General features: G+C 40.8%; 1 protein-coding gene across 4 annotated transcripts in view; it reads right to left on the bottom strand.

The window, feature by feature from the left end:
• Positions 1 to 2,641: 2,641 nt before the first annotated feature.
• Ctnna1 (catenin alpha 1) overlaps positions 2,642 to 26,148 on the bottom strand; it is a 167,085-nt gene continuing 143,578 nt past the window's right edge. For all 4 annotated transcript variants that reach the window (XM_005327262.5, XM_013359554.4, XM_021727709.3 and 1 more), the window contains 7 exons: positions 13,699 to 13,899; positions 12,883 to 13,034; positions 8,203 to 8,313; positions 6,883 to 7,064; positions 6,628 to 6,733; positions 4,732 to 4,866; positions 2,642 to 3,704 (listed from right to left, as the gene is read on the bottom strand). In XM_005327262.5, the coding sequence (XP_005327319.1) occupies positions 3,417 to 3,704; positions 4,732 to 4,866; positions 6,628 to 6,733; positions 6,883 to 7,064; positions 8,203 to 8,313; positions 12,883 to 13,034; positions 13,699 to 13,899 (1,175 nt within the window). In that variant the 3' untranslated portion in view covers positions 2,642 to 3,416. The remainder of the gene's footprint in view (positions 3,705 to 4,731; positions 4,867 to 6,627; positions 6,734 to 6,882; positions 7,065 to 8,202; positions 8,314 to 12,882; positions 13,035 to 13,698; positions 13,900 to 26,148) is intronic.

Here is a 26,148-nt window from a genome sequence, read left to right as displayed (position 1 = left end):
AGTTTGTTTTGTTGAGACCCGTCTCAAACAAAACAAACTTGTAAATAATGGCATCAAGGTCAGGAGAGACTATAGCCATGGTGAGGCCTGGGGAATGCCTGTGACCCATATGGGTGGGAAGAATGCGGCTCCCTAACGGGGTCTCAGGGGCCCTCTGGGAAATGCTTCTAGAGGGCAGTGTGAATGCAAATGACAGGGCCCCAGGGCTGGACACAAAAAAAGAGTGATCAGATGGTTAAGGAGGGGCAGCCAGACAGACCTTTGACAGGGGTTTGAGGCAGTCAAAGAAGTGCAGCTGTCCAGGGCTGAGGACAATTCAGTAGCCTCTGCAATGACCCCAGGGTCTTGCTGGGGTGGGGTGGTGGACATCAGGTGAAATAGATGGAGACAGAACTGGATCTGGAGCTGAGGTGTGGGAGACAGTTTTGGATTGTGACAAACTAAAGAACAAAAGCCAATGAGAGGGCTGAGGGTGTGGCTCAGTGGTAGAGCACTGACCTAGCATGTGAGAGGTACAATTCTGGGTACAATTCTCAGCACCACATATAAATAAGCAAAATAAAGGTCCACTGACAAATAAAATTTAAAAAAAAAATAATAAGAACATCTGGTAAAGTAGCCACAGAACACGGAGCAACTATTTCTCTAGTGCTTTCCATGTGTGGGAAGTATGCTGGACCTTGGTGATTCTGTGGTGAACAAAATAAAGATTTGCTGCCCACAAAGAGTACACAACAGAAACAAATGGATACGTAGAGTTCAAAGCCATGAAGAGAGGACACTATAAGGATGGCAGTCCTTCTAATAAGGTGACTTTTGATGAGACAGTTGAAGGAAATGCTAGAGAATTCACAGGGCTCCCTTGGGAAGTATTTTCCAGGCTGGGGACCTCATGTACACAGGTTGAGGCAGGACACACTTGGCATGTTGAAGGAATGTCAGGGAGACCAGAGACAGAAAGAGAATGATGAAGAATGGTTAGAGAAAAGGCCAGAGGGTACAGAGCCATAGCCATTACTGAAGACCTTGAACTTTACTGAGGGTCCGAAAATCAATGCAAAGTTTGGGCTCAGGGGGAGATGTGAACTGGCTTCTCTCACATGGGCTACAGGCTGCTGCGGGAAGCTGGGTCAGGGAGGCTGCTGCGGGAAGCTGGGTCAGGGAGGCTGCTGCTGGCTGGCAGCCCACCTCCTGGTCACACCAGCATAGGTCTGTGACCAGCAATGTAGCAGCAGTGATGGGGAATCACTTTCCAGATCGGGTTTTAAAAGAACACTGTGGCTTCCATCTGGCTGCTGCTGCTCTCAGATCATTCACTTCAGGGGAAGCCAGCTGCCATGTTGTGAGCTATTCTTTGGAAGGTCCCACAAGGCAAGGATCTGAGGTCTCTGCCAACAGCAGCAGCATCTAGCTTGAAAGTAGATACCCCCCGCCCCTCCACCCCACAGTCAAGCTGACACCATAGCCTCAACTGATGTCCTGACTGCTGCGTCATGGTCAAGAGACCCTGAACCTTGACCACCCAGCCAAGTTGCTCCCGGGTTCTTGACCTTCAGAAACTGTGCGGTAATAACTATTTATTTTAGCTGCTGAGTTTTGCAAATCTGTTAAACAGCAATAACTGATTACATGACCCGGAATGTAAACAAAGGTGGTGTAGGAAAAGTAGGAAGATCTTATATTTTAAAGAGATTGTTTTGCTTTTTTGATATTTGGCCAGAGAAATGAGGTGACTAGTAGTGCCAGCTAGTGAGGTGGGGAAAATAGCAAGAAGGGCTTTGGGCATGAGTGGTAGAGGGCAGTGATGGCAGTGTGGTCCAGACGAGTCAAGCTTGAGATGTTATTAGGCATCCAAGTGACAATTTAAAAGAAAGGAATAGAGGCTGAATTAGAAGAGTGAGCATAGACAGTGAAAGGAAGAGGCCCAGGTACAGACACGTCCTTCAACACAGAAAAGCTGTTGGTGAAGACAGAAAACCTGGGGGAGGCATCTGGAAATGGAAGTGCTTTGCGCAAGGACTGGTCCCCCTGACCATTCCTTGGGTGTGGTCAGTGGGATCGTGGAAGAAAAAGCCAGTGTGGCAGTGTGGAAGCAAGAGGGATGATGCTAGAACAGGCAAGATGACAGCTGACTGAAGTGACAGAACTTACATAAAGGTGACAGTGACAACAGCCATTTCTTTAAGGAGTTTTGACTAATAAGGGTATGGTTGTTGGGAAGAGACAAGGAGCTAAGGTGAGTTTTTAGTTCTAAGGCACTTATTTTCATGGCATGGTTGAATGTTAAGAAAAAAATGTAGAAAAGAAAGGAAGAATCAATTGTGCCTCCAAGGTCTTGATGTGAACTTTGAAGAATGTTCATGTGAGTTCCCAAGATGGAGGCACAGGTTGGGATATTCAACGGGACAAGGGTGTGGCCTGTCATGGCCTATGAGGCAATATTGCCCTCCCTAAAACTATGGGCATAGTGTCCCTCACTAAGCAACTGTCCTGGGAGAAGATGGGGAGGGCACAGATGCTATGACAAGTCCAAGAGTATTGTGATTCTGGTGACTGATACAGGGTTTCTCACAACCTAGGCAAGTGCTGCAACCCAATCCCCAAGACGCTTCCTGAAAGCAGATACAGTGACTTCAGCCTCTTATATTTGGTTTCATAGTGGACTTTATTGGGAAAAGCTAGTGTAAAAAACATTCAAATTAATAAAATTTAAATAAGACAGTAAAAGTATACCTTGTAGCTATAGTAATCAATGTAGTAATCACAAATAAGGTAAAATCTAAATTATGGCCTAAGCAAACACTATTCATTCTGTCAGGCTTCTATTGCAAGCCTAAGGCAGGAAACACTGCAATTATTAGAAGTGAGCCCAATGATGACTTTGCCTATGCAGCTGGGGAGAAAAAAGCATGTTCAAATTATGGCATCCCAACATCCCAGCCTGAAAAAAGCAACATTATTATTAATGTTCTGCAGCAGGGTGCATTAGTAATTGTAGCCATGCATTATAATTCTTATTTCATAAAAAATAATCAAGTTTTTTTGTGTGTTTTGTTTTTCATGATATGTTTTTATCCCTTGCAAGACCTTTCTGGGACATTCCTCCTCCACAGTTGAGTCCACTCTCTTTGCTGAGAGAATGGGTATTCCAATCTGATTATTACTAACAAGTTAATGTGGGATTTGCTTTGGTTATGGAATTTTTATTTAAGCTTATAAAAATACAGCTAGAAATATGCTCCTGAATCTAAAAGCATTTTTTGACCAATTTAAACATATCCTGGCAAAATTCACCACCTGGCTGGTTTCAAAATCTTCCTATGTAAGTGTTCTCTACTTAGCAAGTATACTTGAGTGAAGAACGGTGATTGATCTTTAAGAGCCCCCACGGGTGGGGGCAGGTGGTTAAGGCAGAATTAGATGCTGTCCATGGCTTTGAACTCACTGAGGGCCTGCACAGGGTTCACATGCTTCTTCTGAGATGCCCGCTTAATCTTGGTCTGTGTCTCATCCTGCTTCTCTCTCTTCACCAAGGGCTTCTTCTCAGGTGCCTTCATCTTCCAGGACACAGCAGGAAGGTTGAGGGAAGCCATGCCCTGGGACTTTTGGTATTTGGTGGAGGCTACATAGGATGCCTTCACTGTCTGCACCACAGCATTCATCAAGTTCTTGGCTGCCTGGATCAGGGACATGGCACTGTCCACCTACAAGGCACGAATGGGACAGTAAGGAGTCATATCTGATGGGAATGACCCTCTAGCACCACAATCTGGGCACGTCCCCAGAGTACAGAATACTGGCCAGCAACCTTGTTTCTGATTGGATACAAAAAGCCTTAAAATACCCATGTTTCAGATCCTCTGACAAAGGAAAGGGCGTGTAAGAAAGTATATAGGTCATCATCATCTTGCCTTCTTCCACCCCTCAAACATTCGTTCACAAAACAAACACTGGAGGTGGATTGGCATCTATCTTTTTGACACTGAGTGACTGAAGAACTAGAAGCACCAAGGAGGAATCCAGTCAGGCCCCTATCTGACCAATATACCCATTCTCCCTCTGCTTTCATTCATGACACAGGCATCTCCTCCCTCATTTTAGAGGATCTGGAAGATTGCTCCATAGAAGACAGATGAGTAAAGGGTGTCAATATGTTCTTTTTTTTTTTTTTTTTTTTTTTTGCAGTATTTGGCCTTGTAGAGACAGAGTCTTGCTAAGGTGCTCAGGCCTGCCTCCCGAGCAGCTGGGATTATAGTTGTGACTCATTGTGCCTGGCTGAAATATTCCTTTTAAAGGAAATTCCATGGGATTAACAGAAGTTGTGGGGACTCAGCAAAACAAGGGGAGGAGGACCCAAAATTGAGACCTGATTAACAGGAAAAAGAATAGCTACAATTCTGCACTTTTGGTAGAAGAAAGCAGACTGTCTACTTTGCAATTTCTGAAGAGGCTTAATTCTTCTCTGGGAAAGATAGATAAAAATATCTTTCCCAATGAGTGGCCAGCTCTGGTAGTGGCTGTAGCTATCACTAATCATGCCATGCTAAACAGAGCTGCAATTCTGCAGGGAGATGTGCAGCTTGTGGCCTCCGGGGACCAAGAGAGAACTTGGGAGTTTCTGCCTAGCACATGTTCTCCAAGTGAGGAGTTTATATAGATAGACTAGAGGCTGCTTTCATTTTAGACATAGTGGTAAGAAAAGGTGGTGAGCAGGAATACACTAACACTCACCCCAGAGACAACAAGCTCTCCACCAAGGTTCTGGACCTCAGCCTTGACTTTGCTGCAGATGTTGAGCTGGTGGCAGTAGAGGGCAATACGTTGCAGGTAGGCCAGCAGGTCCTGCTTGCAGGCTGAGTCTGGACACTGAGGGGAGAACAAACTCGGCAGGCTCAATAACATTGCAAGCCCAGTGACAGCACCCCACCCTAGGCCCAGTTCTGAAAGTTTCCTCTCGTCTTGCTGGAGCAAAGGGTAAGAGAGATAAATTATCCAGTTATTTGGGGTGTTCACATCCCTAGTCCACTTGGCTCAAGGAAGGAGGCAAGTCCCCTCAGGGAGCCCTAATTGTGCTGCATAGCATGGGACATAAAGACTTCCTGAGCCCTCCTTTCACTAACTCCACAACTTGGAAGAAACCACCACTGCCAAGGATTCAATTTTTTAGTAAGGAGGAAGCATTTGGCCCTAAAAAGTCTCAGCAAGAGCCTGATTACATAGAAAAGAATGTGTTAAGCTACGGACACTACCCAATCAAACAAATAGCTCTTCTGCCATGAAGCTTTTTACTTGCCCAGTTTTGGGTGCAAATATTAAACAGCCAATGACAGGAGACATTCACTTGAGGCAAAGATGGAGGATGAATAAGTAAACCAAAGCAAGAAACAGTGACCCTGCCCAGCTCCTGATACTGTTGAATCTCAGGTTGCTTTACCTAAAGAAGGAATCCTCACACCTCTCAAATGTTTGAAACACTTTCTTCCGATGAGACTGGGGCCTCACTGTGAACAACAGAGTTGTATAAAATGAGGCTTGTAGTTCATTCTGGAGACTGAATTTTTTTCTAAGAAGGCCGTGTTTTATGATGGCAGTGTTGGTAGCTGCATGCAGAATAGAGTGAAGACAGGAAAGAGCAGGAAGGGAGAGGCCATGGTGGTCAAGATAGGTGGAATGGAGCTCTGGATAAAGCTGTTAATTTCAGACAGGAAAAACTTTGATGGTGTCACTAGAAACAACAAGGCTTCTTACTGGGTGGTGTGAAGGATGATTTCAGAATATTTGCTTTGAGTAATGAGGGGCAGCTGTCACTCATCTGGCAGTAGATGAGGCTGAAAGTTTGAATAATTCAGAGAAAACAATGTGGAGGGAAAAATTAGCTTCTCTGATAAGTCTTAGAGCACCACAGGAAATGTTCCAGGAGATAGAAGCATAGTTTTCTGACCTATTACTATGAGGGAATAAAGGGATGAAACTGCTGGTTGAGAACAGGCAATACAAAGAACATGTCCCCAGCTAGGCACAGCAGCATTTCAAAATGCTGCTGGCCAATGGGGTGGGTTTCTTTGTTTTGTTTGGAGGTGGGGGGGTCCCCATGCTGAGGATTCTTTCAAACAGCTAGGCAAGCACTCTACCACTGACACTTTTAAAGGTCTCCCTAAATTGGCCCAGGCTGGCCTTGAGTTTGTGATTCTCCTGCCTTAGTCTCCTGAGTAGCTGGATTACAGATGTGCACTACCCCACCCCACCAGGGCTCCTGATTTTTATATGAAATAAACCGTGAGAGAGATACATGTGTTTCTAGTGTGTTAGGGTTGGCAGAATCAGTTTCTGCTCAGACCTGAAGTTCTTAAGAACTGAGAAATAAATAAATCAACAGCAAGTGTTCATTGTATATTAACTGAGATGAGTTCTAATGGGAACCAGACCTAGCTCCTCAGATTTGTCAAAGACAATACAGGAATAAAGAAATCCTTAGAAATTTATGGTGGGATTAAAATAGGTCAGAACAATTTTTGGATAATTATAAGAGTGCTATGATCACGAATGGCCACCTCAGCAATGGCCACCTCTGGACTGTCTGAGCCTAGGATAAGCTCAGAGATAAGTTCAGGAAAGTTCATCACTTACGTGATCTGCGATGGTTCGGCCAAGTTTATCCATCCTGGATCCTGCCTCAGCAATTTTCTTGGCAGCACTAATCACATCTGATGTATTTTTGAGTGGTCCTTTACCTCTGAAAAACGAGAACAAGGATCCCTGTCCATGACACCCCCGCAGGGTCAGAGATGAACAGAACAGAAGATGTCTTACAAAGCAACCTGGCCTGTGGGGAAGAAAACTGTCCTGTCTCCTATCAGCCTACCAGGGTGGGGTGCTGCTCACCGGGTAAAGTCGGTCATCTCCATCATAATCATACACATCTGCTTGGCCAGCACGATGATGTCGTTGCCACTGTCATCCCATTTAGACACTTCTGCATCCAGCTTGCTTTTTTCTTCCTGGAAACTGGCCACCTGTTCCGCAATCTTTGCTTTTTGCTCCTGGGGAAGCTGAGCCATGATTGCCTACAATCAGAAGTACAGAAAGCTCTTATGTAAAGAGTGTGAAGTTCTCACAGTGCATTAGCCAAGAATATCTCCAACAGGCAGTGTATGACATAGGTTGGATAATGCTTTAATAGGGTTCATTTTTCCTGAAGGGCTATTTCTTCTCATTTTTTACTGACATTTATGGCAGCCTAAATTCCCAAACCACTTTCAAGAGCAAGATTTAGTGTGCAGGAAAAGAGCATGAGAGGGGTAGAAGCTAGTGTGGAACTTTCACAATCACATCTATGTAGGAACAGAAACTGGTTTAAATTTGGTTTAATTCTTTAAAAGTTTTATCTTCTGCCTCCCAGAAAATGAGAGGAGGCGATAAAGAAGGTGTCGAGCTCATTCAGAGCCTGCGGGCTCTGAATGGACATGTCCAAGTTTTCAAAGTATATCAGAAGTAGCTTTAGGCAGAGAATAATTTGCTGAGGAACATACATTCTAGTGGAACATACATTAAGCGGCTATCTGACAGCCACTTAAACCATGTTAAAGCAGCACCTGGAGCCCTCAAGGCCACAGGCCCAGGGCCAAGGCTCTGCCTCTTCGTTTCCTGAAGTGTTCGTGCCTGAGCAGGACTTAAAACAGTGACATGGTCACTGCTCAAGTTGGATTTCCAAGGAGTTAAAAAAAAAAAATTCTCCATAGAAATATTTCTTGGTGTCCTTCCAAAAACAAATGCTATTGATTGAAGATTTAATGACTTGAATGCAATGACTGACTGGTTTTCTTGAATGTACCACTGTTATTTTTTTAAACTCATGAATAATTAAAATAGCTCATATCCATGGTATCAGTGAGCTGGGCAAAGGCAGCAATCTTTTTCAAATTTCACAATCCTTTTAACAAATGTTGCATTGACTAGATCCTAAGCCTTTTTTGACCCAGGGATTTATCATAAACCAGAACCCTAGGGCACAGCTGAGGAGGAGGCCCATGTTCCTGCTCTGCTTCCAGTTGAACAGCAGGTGCCACAACTTAGGTTAACTTCAGTCCTACTGTTAGAGAAAAATACTGAGAGTGTTTTCCTGGAAGAGAAAAAGGCAAGGCTTGAAAGGGACAGGAAAGGTCTGTGGAACAAGTTAAAATGCCCCAAGGAGCACTTCCTTACCCGTGCACTTTGGCCAGCTATCAGCTGGTCATCTTCTGTCTGGACGCTCGTCCTGCTTCTGACATCAAAATCTTCTGTCTCAAAGTCAGAGTCATCCAACTCCTCAGGGGTCTGCCACCAAGACAGAGATCGTGAGTCAGACACAACCCTGGGCCTCCAACAACACTGTGTTTCTTGGCCAAAAGCACGAAGGACCCAGAATTCTGGGATTTAAGGTGCAGATTTCCAAACACTAACAGGTAATTAAATCACTCATCATTCCTGTATGGGCCCCACATCAGCACTTCCTAAAAAAAACTTCTTTTACAGGGGGCAGGGCTTAATTCTTCGTAACATAGATTTATATATTAATATATTTATATATAAATGTACAATTTCTTTGTATGATATATGGCTTGCTCCCCTCCCTGTTTTTGAGACAGGGTTTCACTATGTTGCTCTGATTGGTCTCAAACTTCTGTGCTCAAGAGATCATTTTGCCTCAACGTCTCAAGCAGCTAGGACTATGAAGTGCACAACTAGCTGGTTTTCATTTGAAATGTTATTTTTCCAACAGCTGCTTCTGAAGACAAAGGTGAGAACTATTGTTGGTGGAAAAGGTCTTAAAAATAGGGGTGTTTTCTACAGTATTAATCAGACTAATAGAACTTTCCTACTTTTTGACAAAAAGAAAATAACATAAAATTAATACTGGACTTTCTCTTAGGGAATGAAAGACTGTTTTAAAGAGTAAAAATAGGCAATGTATTCTAAAGTTTTGTAGATTTTTTTTTTAAACTTTTATCAAAGGAAAAGAGGCAAGTAAGGGTTCAGTAAATTCTAAATGGACTCTTACTGGTTTTAGCTCTTTGCTTGAATGATGAAATAAAGTCTTATTTTACACAAACTATCAGCCTCATGATTAGCTACTTGAAACACAGTGTTGTCTTCCAGGAGTTATCAGAAAGGGGGCAGCAAGTGGAACAGCTGGGATTGGCTCTCAGCAAGCTGGCCTGTGACAAGAGGGCAGCAAGGTGAGGCCCTCATCTGCACCTGTCCCTCACCCAAGCCCAGGGCAGGGGCTTGTTGTAAGGTTCAAATGGAGAACATGTGAGAAGTGCTCAGAAACCAACAAGAGCATCAAAGGTTCTGACATCTGCAAAGGCTGGGCTCCTCCCTGAATAAGACAAAATAAGAATGGTATATGTCACACAAGGTACCAGAGAGCACATCAATATTGAGACCCTGGGTCCTGCTGATTTTATGGCACAAAATTTGATGCCACCACTGGTGATTTTAATGCTGTGGTCACAAATATCTTTAGTGTTGTGCACTCAGGGGCTTTTCAAAGCAGGGTCTCCTAACATCATCTCTAACCTCCCCCAACCACCCATCACAGACCAAAGAACTACTCCTGCCAAGAAAACCAGTAACTCCTTTTCTAATATTCAAATATCCATTGAGGCTGAGTATCTAAGTGTGCTATTCTGGGCCTTAGAGATACAAAATGACACAAAGATACCTGTTCTTTACATAATCTAATGAGAACAGTGGCAACAAACTAATAAGTGAAATACATACAAATGTTATAAATAAATAGAGCAGTGAAGGGAAACTGGATAGTCAGGAAAGGTCTCCTAAGGCAGTGCTGTGGGAAGGTGAAGGGAGATGGAGGAGGAGTGTTTGCCTGGGGAAGCAGATGACTAGCAAGGAGGCCACAAAAGAGGGACTTGGCTCACTGCTCTGAGTAAAGGGGACAGCAATAGGACACAAGGATGGAAAGGCAACAGAATCAGATCCCAGAAGGCTTCACAGGCCAGTGTAAGAATTGAGTGATGGCAGCTTTTGGAGAGTTTGAAGCAGTGGATGACATGATCTAACCAAAGCTTGAAGGCATCACTCTGGCTGCTCTCAGACAATGAGACTGTAGGCATCTCCAGATGGACCAGGTGACAGATGCTGGGGGCTTGTTCAGATTCTCTATCAGGAAGGAAAAGCCAATAAGACCAGATGAGAGGTATGCAACAGAGAGAACTTAAGGAGAATCCAAGGTTTGGCCTGAATGTGGACGATGATGTTGTGATCAGGTAAGAAGCTTGGGCATAACAAGTGCTCAGGGAGTGGGCAAGTCAGCTACACAAGCTACACATTGGAGAGTCAGCTTCTCAATGTTGGCCAGGGACTTCCCAACAGCCCCATCAATGTTAGTGAGATGACAAACAACAAAGAGAAGGAAAAGGGCCAAGAGATTTCTTTCCCCTCTTACTATGGTATAACCAACAGAAAAAGTAGATGAAGAAAGGTAATGAACATGGAATCTCATGCCTGCTGCAGGGATGGCCTCAGCCAGGAGCATAATCAGGGATGTCCGTGGTACCAAAAGGAAGCCATGGGGCACAAGCAGAGGGGAAAGACTTCCAAGTGCCTCATTATCCTGAGTAGAATCAGCAAAAAGGCCACATTAGAAAATGGGGGCTCAGGTGTGGGAGGGCAGAGGAGAGCAAGGAAGTATGAAACAGCTATAGACTCTAGGATAGAACTGGGAGATGGACAACTGATACTGGGCACCAAGGGCCCACACGTGGACATGGCTTCAGTGACCTCTGTCAGGGTGGCTGTACTGATCTGTACCATACCCAGCAAGAGAGTGCAGGACTTCACTAGGACTACATTTTGCAAAGTATGAATAAGGAAGAGGGGAAATGGATATGACCCAGACTCAAAATTAATAAATGAATGAACCAAGGACCTGAGGGTTGAATGCAAATAACAAGTGGGGAGACCATCCAACTAAAGTATTGGTGAACTCAAAGGACTGTTCTGAGTCACAGTACTGGAAGGAGTAGGTTGAACACTGAAACTGGGATAATGGAGGGGGTGTAAATACTGGTAGTGACGTGGCTAAGGCATGGCTATGGAAGTGAAGTTGAAGTAGGGGAATTATGAGACAGAAATAGGGATGTAGAGCAGAATAGCAAGTGAGAAGCTAAATCACAGTGTCTCCAAATGAAGCCTATTTCCTCATCCTTGCATAAGCACTCCTGGCTACCTCACTTTTGTCCTGAAAGGCTTCCCTGTATATTCTATCACTCTTCACATGCCTGTTGTCCAGAGGAAGTTCTGTTAAGACCTTTGTCATTCTTTAGTCCCAGCACAGCTATCAACATGGTAAGAACAGCCATTAGGTGCCAGGCCCTGTGGAACCCATCAATTACACTGTCTCTGTAAAACCATCAAAGCCACCATTACCTCCATTTTTAAGAGAAGAAATCAGCATCAAGAGAGACAAGGGAATTCATTGGATGAAGAACTCAAGCTTCCTGCCTGCTCTTAGGAAGCAGTTTCTCACAACCAAGACAGCACTACAGGGCCTGAAGCATCTCTTAGATGAACACAGCGTCAACCCTCTTCAACCCATTCTGGCTCAGCCTCAGACATTCAGCCACACTTCTGCCATTAGGGCTTTTTATTTTTTTTTTAGTTGGAGATGGACACAGTGTCTTTATTTGTTTATCTTTATGTGGTACTGAGAATCAAACCCAGGGCCTCACACGTGCTAGGCAAGCCCTCTACTACTGAGCCACAACTCTAGCCCTGCCATTAGGGCTTTTAAAATTCTATTTCTAGATGTATGCTAATATTGGAAAGAACCTTGGCAAAATGTACATCACCACTGGTATACACGACCTTGGAACCCTCACACATTGCTATACCAGGCTTTAGCTGAAGTGTGGGTTCCTTAGCACAGCAGCAGGAATAAAGACAGCAAAGCCTCCATGAGCACCATCAATGCACCATCTGTACAGCAGGCAGATGCCATATTCCACATGCCCGCTCTGCAGTTACAGCAAGGGCCATCCAGTTGGCCTGGAGAAGAACGTTCATGGACCCTGTCTCCTCAGACTCCAGAGCAACATGCTTATGGTCTCAGCAGCATGCAAGGGACCAACTGCTATGGGACAGACAGCCAGAACAGCTAGGCCCAGCACCATAGGGGTGTAGTTTGGGTGGGGTTGGTAGTTTCTAAAACCGGTTGGTTTATGCCCCAGAAGAGGCCAAGGACTTTCTTGCAGCAATGAGAACTGCTGTTTCCTTGGAGAAGACTGGTTAAACAAGGAGGCAGTATACCCTAAGATTCTAGCATCCTGCCTAAAAGTCTAGCATATCCCTTCCAGGAGGGACACTTAATGTAAACAATAACTTTAGCCTATGTTAAGGAAATACTTCCTTCTCTAAAATTAACTTAAGAATCTGTATTTCTGTAGTTTCCCCTCCAATTAAAGCCAAAGCCACACACTACAGTAACTCCCTAAATTAAGTCTTTAAGGCCAACTCATGCTAGCTCCCCTTCTCAGCCCAAATTTGGGCTGTTAACAGTCATTTTATTTACTTATTTGCTTTTTAAATGTTATTTACTTTTTAGTTGTAGTTGCACACAACACCTTTATTTATATGTGGTGCAGAGGATCGAACCCAGGGCCTCCCACATGCTAGGTGAGCGCTCTATTGCTGAGCCACAACCCCAGCCCCTTAACAGTCATTTTAGACAACATAATTAAATATATCTCATTCTAACAGCTTTTAGATTCATGGTTTTAATATATTGCCACTGCATCTGCTGAGTTCCAGAATGACGCATAGCTCAAGTTTAGCATATGATAAGAAAGAGGCTGTTAAAATGTCTGGAATGTAGTTACTCACCCTTATCATCAGTACTGCTTTCCTGATATCCCGGATACCATCATAAACCAGGCGAGAGGCATCAATAAACTCATTCTCATCCATGGGCTGAGCAGGGTCTGAGCTGAGGGCTTCTACAGCTGCTTCCACTTGCTCTGTGAAACGAGGCATGACTGAAGAGAAAAAAACAGGGCGGGTTGCACTAGTGAGCAGATAGCATCCTACCAACCTTCCCTGAATCCTCAAGTCAGAAAAGTCAAGGCTCATAAGGAGACTGTACTTCTCTCCCCATGTGAACAGTATTTATTGGTGAGGTAAATTAAGTGCAGTATTTACAAAGACTCATATAATCATCTTTGTCTCTCAACAAACTGCAATACAGGGTTTGGATGCTTGGGAAGTTGAAGTGTGAGACTAACTTGAGGCTGTGTTTAAGAATAGGGCATGGTGGTGCATGTCTGTAACCCTAGCAACTCAGGAAGTTGAGACGGCCTCAGTGTCCCAATACCAAGAAGATGGGGGGAAAAAAAAGGATGAGAAAAATAAAACCATTAATTTAATATTTACTCATTAATAAGATACTTAACTCAGAAGTTCATCTTAAATAGTATGTTTGGGATTTGTTCCTTGTTTATCCATGATCACCCATGATATGTTCCTGTGAAGCCTGACTTTGGCAGACTAGCTTCCCACAAGTATGGTGTACTACCCAGAACCTGTAAGACCAGAGCCAAGTTTTCACTTCCTTTTTCCTAACTACAGGGCCCAGGCTAACAGAATGATAGCCTACCCTACCCAGGCTGTGTGTGAAGCACTATGGAGGGAGAGTCCCCGCACCTGTATTGGAGAGCAGCTTGGTGGCTTCCAGAACTTTCTCTGTGTAGACTCCTGGCTCATAGTTGTCCATCTCTGAGGTGACTACATGAATGACTCGGGCTGCCCGACCTCGAATTGCACCAGCTGTGCGGTCCAGACCATCCACATCTTTCTCTTGGAGAGCAATGACACATTTGTTCACATCTTCCAAAATGTGATTCTCTGAAGAACAAGCAAAAAGCTGAATGAGGAAGGGGGCCTTTCACTAGAAGACAATCATTATAACTTGGTATCTGTCATTTACTGATTGTGTGCTTGGTGCCAACCACAATGTCAAATACTTTGTGCACCACTTCACTGAGGGTACCAGATCAACTGTTCCACAGAAACTTAACCTGTGGTCACTACCAAGAATAACGCTCTTCATTCCATGTTTTTAAAGAAGAAATGCCCATCTTTTAGGCACTATTGTTTTATAAGCCATGCAGAAAATTCTTATCACAGAAACTTTAAGAACTCCTCTTCCTTTACTAATTTCACTGACCACACATTCTGAAATCTTAATCAGAAGGACATGAGTTGACTGTGAGGCTTTATCCATTCAGTCTCCACTCTCCCTCCAGGAGATGCTACTCATATTCAGAAGCCAGTATATAGCCCTGAGAAAGAAGTGCTGGGAAGCAAGTTTAAGCCTCCTCTGGAGGAGGCTGATGGAGTGAAGTATTTAGGAATCCTCTCATGGTACATAGATGGGTTGGGTCTATTGTGATATCTGCAGGACCCCTAGAGGGGGGAAACCTGTGAATTCTGTTAGACTGACAAGAAGTTCCTCCAAGTCATATAGTGGGATGTAGAAGGTTCAAAAGTATTCTCCTCAAAGCAAAAAGCTTAAAACTGATTTTCAAGAACCTCAGAGCAACTGAGCACAGTGGCTCATACCTATAATTCCTATGTAATCACAGATACTGGGGAGGTCATGTCAGGAGGATTACAAGTGTGAGGCCAGTCTCAGCAACTTAGCAAGACCCTATTTCAACATAAAAAGAGATGGGGCTGTAGCTCAGTGGTCGAGTGCTCCTAGGTTCAATCCCCAGTACCACAAAAATACACCAGCTCAGAGCAAGGGGCTCACTTTCAACTTCATCTATAAATAGAATAACAAATGTCCAAAGGATGAGTGGATGAGTTACATGTCCTATGCAGCCATTACAATGGCCAAGGGGCTATAGCTCATGGCAGAGCACTTGCTTAGCATGCATGAGGCGCTAAGTTCAATCCTCAGTACTACATAAAAATAAATAAAATAAAGGCATTCTGTCCATCTACAACTACAAATTTTTTTTAAAAAAAGATGTTGCATTAAAAAAAAAAAAAAAAGGCCCAGGCAGATCTGTAGGGACTGACTTAGAATGGGAGAAGGAGGTACTCTTATTGACCCACAACTGCAGAGACCACCAGCAAATAGTCCAAATGATGGTTGCAATAAGTAGCAATATGGTAAATCCTCAGGTCATCATCTGGCTATGTCCCTTCTACTCATAAAGAAGTCTTCAAAAGGCATGTAAGAACTCTTAGAAGCAGTGTCTGGTATAACAGGTGAATATTAATGGTCCTTTGGAAAAGCCAGAATAATGATGGCAAATGCAATCTTAAGAAACAAATATTGGTATTTTTCTCCTGACCAGCTCTGGTTATCTAATGCTTTGAACATGTCATTATTCAGGATAGGTTTTTTATTTAATCAACTTCAGAAGCCACTATTCCTTTCCTCACAGCTTCTACCAACATACTCAAATTACAAATGATAGCATTTGGAAGGGAAGTAACAATTTGACCTCTTAAAAATACCCAAAACATGAAATTGCTCATGGTATAACTCTTAACTGATTTCACTGACCACACATTCTGAAATCTCAATCTGAAGGACATGAGTTGACTGTTAGGCTTTATCCATCCAGTCTCCACTCTCCCTCCAGGAGATGCTACTCATATTCAGAAGCCATTATAGCCCTAGAAAGAAGTGCTGGAAAGCAGGTTTAAGCTTCCTCTGGAGGAGGCTGATAGTGTGAAGTATTTAGGAACCCTCTCATGGTACACATAATTTCTTCTCATCTCAAGGTGAGACGGAACCAAGTGGAACCTAACAAAGAATAGAGCCACTGCATTGCAAGTCTACAGGCTGCACAATGCCCCGTGGGACACGAGAACCTTCCTATCACAATTTCCCATAAGACTGCAGGAAGGATCTCTGTTATGAGCCCACAAGTATGATGGAGCAAGATGAAAATCACAATGAGAAATAACCAATGATGTGAAAGACTGTTGGTTTAAAAAAAAAAAACACACACAACAACATTAGGAAAGTCAGAATTCTTATAGAAGGGAAAAATAGATTACCACAATACAGTGCATACCATATTTTAGCCTCTTAAAAAAATCATGACAGATAGAAAGATGGTGAGTTAGAAGAAGGGTACACTCCCCAGCAGTTCATCAGCTCATGATTTAAACAGTGGTAATACCACTTTAGTGAGGTAGGTGACTAAGGGAATTCACTGAAATTCAACACTGGACAGTATCAAAATCAGACAGGGAAAGCATGGTGAATAACATTGGCTTGGGGGAACTTGTAGAGTAGAGAAGCAGGCTGATCTTAACCAAACCCAGAGACAATGGGGTGAGTGAAAACAACCAAAATCACTTGGCTACTGGGTGTAGAGTCTGGTGGGAACCATTTTTAAGTGGCCACATAGCAGTGAGCAGAGGTGGGAGATTAGGAACTCATAAAAGATGTTGCCAGCTTGACCCAGCAGTTGCCCATTGTGGGATTCAGGGCGTACCTGGACCAGCATTATTGAAACAGGCACAATGAGAATTTTGTGTAAGGCAATTCAGGCTGGGATACTGAGGAGACCAAGCCTCTTTGGTTATTGGTGCCCAATGCAAGTACCTGGGAAGATGCCAGTAACCAGTCAGCTCTGCATTCCAGGTCTGATCCTGAATAATTCACATCCATGGCAGTGAATATGTCAGGCCTTGGGAGGTTCTGACTCCTCACCCTAAAATTAGAATTTCAGGAGGCCACAGGTGCCCAGCAGATTGGCATCTGCCCAGCAACAGGGTATGTGGTGAAATCTCAGATACTCATCTTCTAATTTATACCTCTGTACTAGTCCCACTATGGAAGTACATCATTTGTCAGCAGTCCCATGTTTATCCCATCCTACACTGAGACAGGAAGCTGAGAATTACTAAAACTAACTTTGGCTCCTGGCCATTCACAGCTGGCAGCTTGATAAGAAACAAAAAAGAAGGGGGACTTAACCCCAGCCCTTGACATAAGGGTCACATATCCCCAAAACTGAAAAATACACAACAGTATAAATAATGAATATCCATTCCTGCCAACAGTTTAAACCACTGCAGTGGGGAAAAAAAACCTTTATTTCTCATTAATTTTTTTTTCCTTATTTCCCCTATTTTTCCTTTTTTAAATTTTTTTTTTTTTACTTTTTCCAGTCTATATGATGTGTGTTCCTGCTGTGCTGATTATACATGTATGTGTGTATAAAATTTTTCTTTCATCTTAACTGCTTTCTTCATTTATTATTTAGCTTTAGAATAAGGCTTTGGTTGGGGATAAAATTTTACATGGGTATGATTTGTTTTGATCTTACTTTTGATTGCTTATACCTTGTTTTTTGTTCTTTTTATTAAGCTTTCTTCACTCTCTTCCCCCACTAATAGCCAAACTGTCCGGTTCCCTTTTCCTCTGCTTTATTACTTTTAGTTATGTACTACTCCTCCTTTATATCTGTCATCTGCTACCTGCTTTTCCTCTGTTCACTTTTAAATATATCCAAAATTTCTCTTGCCATCCTACTCTATTTTTCTCTCAAGAACCTGTATCCCACTAGCTGATAGAATTTCACAGTTTATGTAATTCCTACCCCATTCGTGTTTTTGTGATTATTAATACAGTGGATGAGGTAGTAGACATCTGCTATTTAATGTCTGATCTAGTTCATGGTTACTTATTATTGGTGCTGATGTTAAATGCTAACCCCACCATTCCTCTACAGGTGCTAGCTAATTCATGTTATAGATGTCCAAGTAGACATAGGACATTTATTTTAAGGCTCAACAATGATTGCTAACATTAATGCTATACCTTGCTCCCCCTTTCTCTAAGAGGGGCTGGGAAGTGATTAGGATACTTCAAGTTCACAGATTGGAGATCCTGCTGCTGAGCAACACTCAACAAATCAACCACAAAACAGCAAACCTCACTCCATATATGAGCTAGCCCTGCTAGAGCCTCAACACTATCTCAACACAGAGAATAAGGGAGACAAAAAAAAGCAATGACCAGGCCCCAAATAGGAACAACTAGAGAGAGACCTCAGATTCTACTCCTAGATATCAACTCATTTGTTAATAGAACAAAACAACCACCATCACCATAAAAAAAAGAAAAAAAAAAAAAAGAAAAACTACATACCAAAGGACAAATGCATAAAAAGAAAGAGGAAATTATCTCAACTGATACACAAGTCATGAAGAAACAGGCAAACATCTCCACAAAATTCACAATCCCCCAAAGGAACTGATATATATGGAAGTGAATGAAATCCCAGAGACAGGCTATAAAATGATAAACTAAAAAGATCTAGGGAACAAGTTAAGAGCAAATACAGGAGGTGAAAGCACATTTCAATAAGGAAATGGAGATATTGAAAAGAAACCCATCAAAATCCTGGAAATGATAGAGACACATGAATTAAATTATCACTTGGAAGTGTCACTAAACAGATTAGGCTGTCTAGAAGACAATTTCAGATTTTCAACATAGGATATAAGAATATAAAAATATACAACTGGGAAAATTCAATATAACAAACCTGAAATTCACTGGGACAGAAGAGAACATGTAGATACAGGCTAATGATATTGAGAACCTCTTAGTGAACTAGCAGCAGAAAATTTTCCTAACTTCAGAAATTAGATAGACATCCACATATAAGATGCTTATAATAGAACCTCAAAAAGACAAGATCAAAAAAGAACCTCTCCAAGACACATCATAATCAAAATGCCTAACAGAGAATAAGAATATTAAAAGCTAGAAGAAAAAAAGTCAGGTCATATTTAAAGGCAAACCAATGAGGTTCACCTCTGACTTCTCAATTCAGATGGTAGAATCAAGGAGGGCTTAGAATGAGATATTTCAAGCTCCACAAGAAAACAACTGCCATCCAAGATTCCTACATCCAAGCAAAGCTATCTTTCAAATTTCATGCAGAAATAAAAACTTTCCACGACAAAGATATACTACAGGCAGAACTCAAAAATAAACCCCAAAGCTCCCACATAGATGATGTTCACTGAAAGAGAAACTAACTAAATGAAAATAAAGACTGAATTAAATGTGGCAAACAAACCAAAATGGCATAAAATAACAAACAACTATCTATAAAAACACTGAATGTAAATGGTCTCAACTCCCCAGTTAAAAGGGCTGAATGGATTAAAAAATAAGACCCAACTATATGCTGTTTACAAGAGGCAAAGATATATACAGAATGTAAAAGAATGGGGGAGGGATTCCAAGCAAATTGAGTCTGAAAACAAGCAGCATTAGCTATTCTCTCTCATATCTAACAAAGCAGATTTTAAGCAAAAATTAATCACAAGACAGAAAGTCACCACTATTGATAAAAGCTCCAACCAGAAGATTTAAGGGTAGTAAGCATGTATGCCCCAAATGTTAGTGCACCTAATTATGTAAACAAATGAACAAAAACTTCTTGCTAGTAAATCCCAGAGAGACCCCAATACAATAATACTGTGAGATTTCAACACAGTCCTTTCACCAATGGACAGGTCATCTAAACAAAATCAAATTTCTGACCTAAATGATACTCTAAATTAAATGGATCTACAGACTATTTCACCTGAAAACAGCTGAATTCACTTTCTTCTCAGCAGCTCATGGAACCTTTTCCAAAATAGAACATATGCTTGATCAAACTATAAGTCTTAGCAAAACATAACAAAACAAAAAACCGATATAATCTAGCATATTCTATCAGATCATAATGGAATGAAAAATCAACAATAAGAAAAATTATAGAAGCCACATAAATATATGGAGATTAAATAATACTCTTTTAAATGAGGAATGGCTCATAGAAGAAATCAAAAAATTCTTGGAAATAAATGAGAACAGAAAAACAAAATAACAAAATCTCTGGAACAACATGAAGGCAGTGTTAAGAAAAAAGTGTATAGCATTGAGTGCCTATGTTTAAAAAAAAAAAAAAAAAGAAAAGATCCCAAATAAATAACCCAATGCTATACCTTAAGGTTTTAAAAAGGAATAACAAACTAATGACAAAATCAGTAGAAGACAGAAAATAATTAAGATCAGAGCCAAAATTAATGAAACTGAGAAGGAAAAACAATACAAAAGATTAATGTAATATAAGAGTTGGTTCTTTGAAAAGATAAGCAAGATTGATAAACCCTAACTAATCAAATGAAATACCCAAATTAACAAAACTAGAAATGAAAAAGGAGATACCAACATGGATACTTCTGAAATCCAGAGGATTATTAGAAACTATTCTGAAACCTTATGCTCTAAGTGGAAAATCCAGAAGAAACAAATTTCTATGCACATATGACCTGCCCAAATTGAACCAGGAAGACATAGAAAATTTAAACAGACAACGTATCAAGCAATAAAATTTTTTAATTTATATGACAGCAGAATGCATTACAATTTTTATTACATATACAGAGCACAAATTTTCATATCTCTGATTGTATACATAGTATATTCACACCAATCCGTATCTTCATTACCTGGATAGAAATGATCATCACATTATACCATCATTAATTACCCCATGACCCCTCCCTTCCCCTTCAACCCTTCTGCCCTACCTAGAGTTCATATGTTCCTACCATGCTCCTGCTCCCTATCCCACTATAAATCAGCCTCTTTATATCAAAGAAAACATTCGGCATTTGGTTTTTTTGGGGATTGACATTATCTTCTCAACTTCATCCATTTACCTGCAAATGCCATGATTTTATTCTCTTTTATTGCTGAGTAATATTCCATTGTGTATATATGCCACATCTTTTTTTAATCCATTCATCTATTGAAGGGCATCTACGTTGATTCCAAGGTTTAGCTATTGTGAATTGTGCTGCTATAAACATTGATGTGGCTATGTCTCTGTAGTATTCTGTTTTAAGTCCTTTGGGTATAGACCCAGGAAAGAGATGGCTGGGTTAAATGGTGTCAAGTAATAAAATTGAAAGAGCAATTAAAAGTCTTCCAACAAAGAAAAGCACAGGACCAGATAGAGTCTCAGCAGAGTTTTACTGGGTCTTTAATGAAAAACTAATACCAACCTTCTTCAAATTATTCCATGAGACTGAAAGGGAGGGAATACTCCCAAATACACTCTATGAAGCCCGTATAACCCTGACACCAAAACAAAGATACATCAAGGAAAGGAAACTATAGACCAATATCCCTGATGAACATAGATACAAAACTCACAAAGTATTAGGAAACCACACTCAAAAACACATCAAGAGGATACTATGCCAAGATCATATGGGCTACATGCCATTGTGCAAGTACAACTCAACATATGCAAATCAATAAATGTAATTCACTACATAAATAGAAATAAGGACAAGAATCAGATGATCATCTCAATAGATGCAGAAAAGGCCTTTTTAAAAAATCCATCTCCCATCATGTTAAAAGTGCTAAAGGAACTAGGGATAGAAGGAACTTACCTCTACATTATAAAAGCTATATAAGACAAACTCAAAGCCAGCATCATAATGAATGGAGAAAAAAATGAAAGCATTTCCTCCAAAATCAGGAACAAGACAAGGATGTCTATTCTGACTACTTCTACTCAAAATTGTCCTTGAAACTCTATCCAGAGCAATCAGGCAAGGAAAAGAAATGAAAAGAATACAAGTAGTAAAAGGAGTCAAATTAACTCTGCTTGCTAATGACATGATCCTATAACTAGAAGACCAAAAAAAACCCACCAGATTTTTTTTGGTACTGGGGATTGAACCCAGGGGCGCTCAACCACTGAGCCACATTCCCAGCCCTTTTTTGTATTTTATTTAGAGATGGGTCTCACTGAGTTGCTTAGTGCCTCACTAAATTGCTGAGGCTGGCTTTGAATTTGCAATCTCTTTACCTTAGCCTCCTGAGCTACTGGAATTACAGTTATGTACCACCACACTTGGCCACCAAAAGAGCTGATAAATAAACTCAGCAAAGTAGAAGGATAAAAGAGTAACATTCATAAATCAGTAGCTTTCCTATACCCTACTAGTGATCTTGCTGAGAAAGCAATCAGGAAAAGTATCCCATTCACAATAACATAAAAAATAAAATACATGGATGTGAAAGATGTCTACTTTAAAACTATAAAACACTGAAGAAAGAAATTGAAGAAGACCTTTGAAGATGGAAAGCCTCCCACATTCTTGGACAGGCAAAATTAATATTTTCAAAATGCCCATACTACCAAAAGTACTATAACAGATTTGATGTAATCCCCATCAATATATGACATTCTTCACAGAACTAGAAAAAACAATCCGAAAATTCATTTAGAAGAATAAAGGAGCTACAATAGACAAAGCAATTGTGAGCATGAAGAGTGATGCTACAGGGCTGGGGGTATAGCTCAGTTGGGAGCGTGCTTGCCTTGCATGCACAAGGCCCCGAGTTCAGTCCCTGTTACCAAAAACAAAAAAACAAACAAAAAAACACACACAACCTAGACATTCAGACAAATGGAGTAAAACAGAAGACACAGAAAAAAACACATACAGATAGAGACATATATTTGACAAAGGTGCCCAAAATATATGTTGGAGAAAAGACAGCCTTTTTAACAAATGTTACTGAGAAAACTGAATATCCATATGTAGAAGAATGAAACTAGTTCGTACATCTTACCTGAACAAAAATCAAATCAAAATGAATCAAAGACTTAGGAATAGACCAGAAAATTTGCAACTTCTAAAAGAAAACAGGGCCAACACCCCATCATCACATTAGTGCAGGCACTGACTTCCATAACAAGATCCCTAAAGCTCAAGAAATAAAACTGAGAATCAATAAGTGGGATAGCGCCACATTTAAAAGCTTCTGCACAGCAAAGAAAATGATTGAAGGTGTGAAGAAAGAGCCTATAGAATGGGAGAAAATCTTTCCCAGCTACTCCTCTGACAGGAAATTAATATCTAGAATACCTAAAGAACTCAAGCTTAACACTAAAAACCCCCAAATAATCCCATCAATAAATGAGCAAAAGAACTAATCGGACACTTCTCAAAAATAGAAATACAAATGGCCAAGAAATATATGAAAAAAATGTTTGACTTCCCTAGCAATTAGGGAGATGCAAATCAAATCTACATTGAAATTTCATCTCACTCCAGTCAGATGCCAAATATCAAGAATACGAGGGCTGAGGGTATGGCTCAGTTGTAGAGCACTTGCCTAGCATGTGTGAAGCACTGGGTTTGATTCTTAGCACCACATGAAAACAAATAAAGGCCCACTAACAACTAATAAAAATTTTTTAAAAGAATGCAAATGATAATAAATGCTGACAAGGATGTGGGGGGAAAGGTACACTCATACATTTGGTGGAACTGCAAAATATTACAACTGTTCTAGAAAGCAGTATGGAGATTCCTCAATTTTTGTTTTTTAGGAATGTAGCCACCATATGACCCAGCTATCCCACTCCTCAGCATTTATCTGAAAGAACTAAAATCAGCGTACTATATTATAGTGATATAGTCACAACAATGTTTATAGCAGTACAATTTATCTGTCAATAGATGAATGGATTAACCTGTGGTATATATACACAACAGAGTTTTACACAGCCATAAAGAAGAATGAAATTATGGCAGAAATTATGGGCAACATCATAGGAAGTGAAATAAGCCAGAATCAGAAAGTCAAGGGTTGAATAGTTTCTCATATGCAGAAGCTAGAATAAAGTAAGATGGGGGAAAGAGGGGTAGGGGTCAGCTATCATAAAGATAGGGAAGATAAGTGGAATAGGAGATGGAGAGGGAGAGAAAAGGGATGAGAAAAGTGAAGAAATGCAGAAATTGGTAGTATGGGCATTTTGAAAATATTAATTTTGCCTGTCCAAGAATGTGGGAGGCTTTCCATCTTCAAAGGTCTTCTTCAATTTCTTTCTTCAGTGTTTTGTAGTTTTAATAAAGCTTATCATACATTTTTAAATTGTAAACTCTTTACTTACTATTTTAAACAAACTGGTAGTAAGCTTGCCGACACTTCAAAGCCTTGAGTTAAAAACTTTTGCCTTTACTAAACAATACTGATGTATGTAGCTTATATCATACAAGGGAAAGGAAAAGATGCTGCTAACAAGGTCATAAACCAAAATTTTCTTCTATCATTGATTTTAAGACTCATTCCCATTTCAAGATTGTTAATACCTATAGGGATTATTGCAGGAGGGTATATTTTAGAATCAATGAAGTATAACATCCTTTTTATTCATTAAACATAGTGGACCAAATCTTCATGTAAATACCTATGTTTTAAAAAAATCAATTTGGATTTTCTTGAATTCATACTGGCTTTCTTCCAGGGACCTCAAACCAGGGAAAGGTATGCCATTTTTTAGCAAGTCTTTAGCAAGACTTCCTTTAAGTCTTCTATTGTAGAAAACAGACTAAAGTAACATGAAAAGCTGCAGCCTACTTGGGGCCACCACATACCCAGGACCCAGCTCTATGAAAGGTGAAGCCTACTCGGAGCTACCGCATACCCAGGATACAGTGCTAAGCCTGCTCTCTATACTTACAGCCCTAAGGATAAGTGAGAGTCCACTAGTTGTGTGCAAATGCAGGAAGTTAAGAGGTACCCACACTAACTATAATCTCATATCACTCTAGCATTAACTGAATTTCTCAGGAAATTCAGTTCATTATGAACAGACACACCGATCTGTACCCCCTCTTAAAGACTATTTAATACAATCTTTATTTGTAGATGTGCTTTTTAAAAATATATTTATTTTTTAGTTTTAGGTGGACACTATATCTTTATTTTATTTTTATGTTGTGTTGAGGATCAAACCCAGCGCCCCACGCATGCCAGAACATGCTACGGCTTAAGCCACATCCCCAGCCCTGTAGATGTGCTTTTAATAGGAAAAAAAATTTATATATACACACACCACTGTCTATGTAAATATGTATAGCTATATGTAAATGGACACCAAGGAGTGCCATAGAAGACACTAGTATATCTTTATCACTTGAAACATTTTTAGGTATGCCTTTATAGATCTACCTTGTCCATTCTAATAGTTGTATAAGCACCTATGGAATAAATGGAGGGGCTATAATTTTACTTTTCCAGTTTTTCCTAGGTATTTTGGTGGGGGGAAAAGTCTTATACAGGTATTTTGACAAACATTTGTGACACTTACCCTAAGGAAAATTTTGAGCCAATGAGGTTCTACTGAATTAAAAGACATATATTTTTAAAGTAACCAAATAGTACCTAATTACCCTACAGGAACCATGCCAACTGGCATTCTCCAGAAAGGCTGTAAGAGCTCTCGTCTAAAAACAAGGCCTATCTTCAGATTCTTTGGTCTGGATGACTTTATCAGTGCAGAAGATGCACCTATGATAATCTTGTTTCATGCTTTATGTGGAGGACTTACTTTAACCAAAGCACTATTTTGAGTGCTTGACATTTTACTCTATAGTGTAGACATTAAAAAACAAACAAACAAAAACACATGAGGAAACTGGGGCACAAAGTTCTGAGTGACTTGCCTATTCAAGGTCATATATCTAGTGGGCCTGGGAGTTAGAAATCAAATCCTCTAACTTCACCAATAACTGAATCACTCCCTCCAAAGAGAAACTTTCATCTATAGTTTTGCTTTTCCACTATTAAACACAAAATCAAAAATTAAGTAAAATGTCTTACCCTTTGAGCTACAAATCAGGATATCATCTATGATAAGTACGCAGGAACTTCTGGAATCATGGTGGGAGGGCAGCCAGAAATAATAGAGGATGCTCAGTTCTACTCCACAAATAACTTCCTCTTAGGTGGGTTTGGAGTGGGCAGGACTACAGTAAATATCTAGACCTCTGGGCTTCTAAGAGGGAATTTGATTGTGGAAATCATTAGTGGAGCTATTCCACAAAACCTCTCATACTACTGAATGGCCTCAAGGCTCCAGAATATAGGAGAAATAACCACGCCAAGAAATCAAGCAGCCTTACCTTTAGCTGAACCATATCAAGTTCACCTACCTTAAGCCAGACTCTATTGGGCAGCCCCCCTACTCAAAAGCAAGCTCATTTCACAACAGGACCTCTATGGCCCCCAGGAGCTTTAGG

The sequence above is a fragment of the Ictidomys tridecemlineatus genome, chromosome 1, assembly GCF_052094955.1.
Source record: "Ictidomys tridecemlineatus isolate mIctTri1 chromosome 1, mIctTri1.hap1, whole genome shotgun sequence".
NCBI classification, from domain to species: domain Eukaryota; kingdom Metazoa; phylum Chordata; class Mammalia; order Rodentia; family Sciuridae; genus Ictidomys; species Ictidomys tridecemlineatus.
Note: the sequence above shows the minus strand (reverse complement) of the source record. Positions and strands in the feature narration are given on the sequence as shown.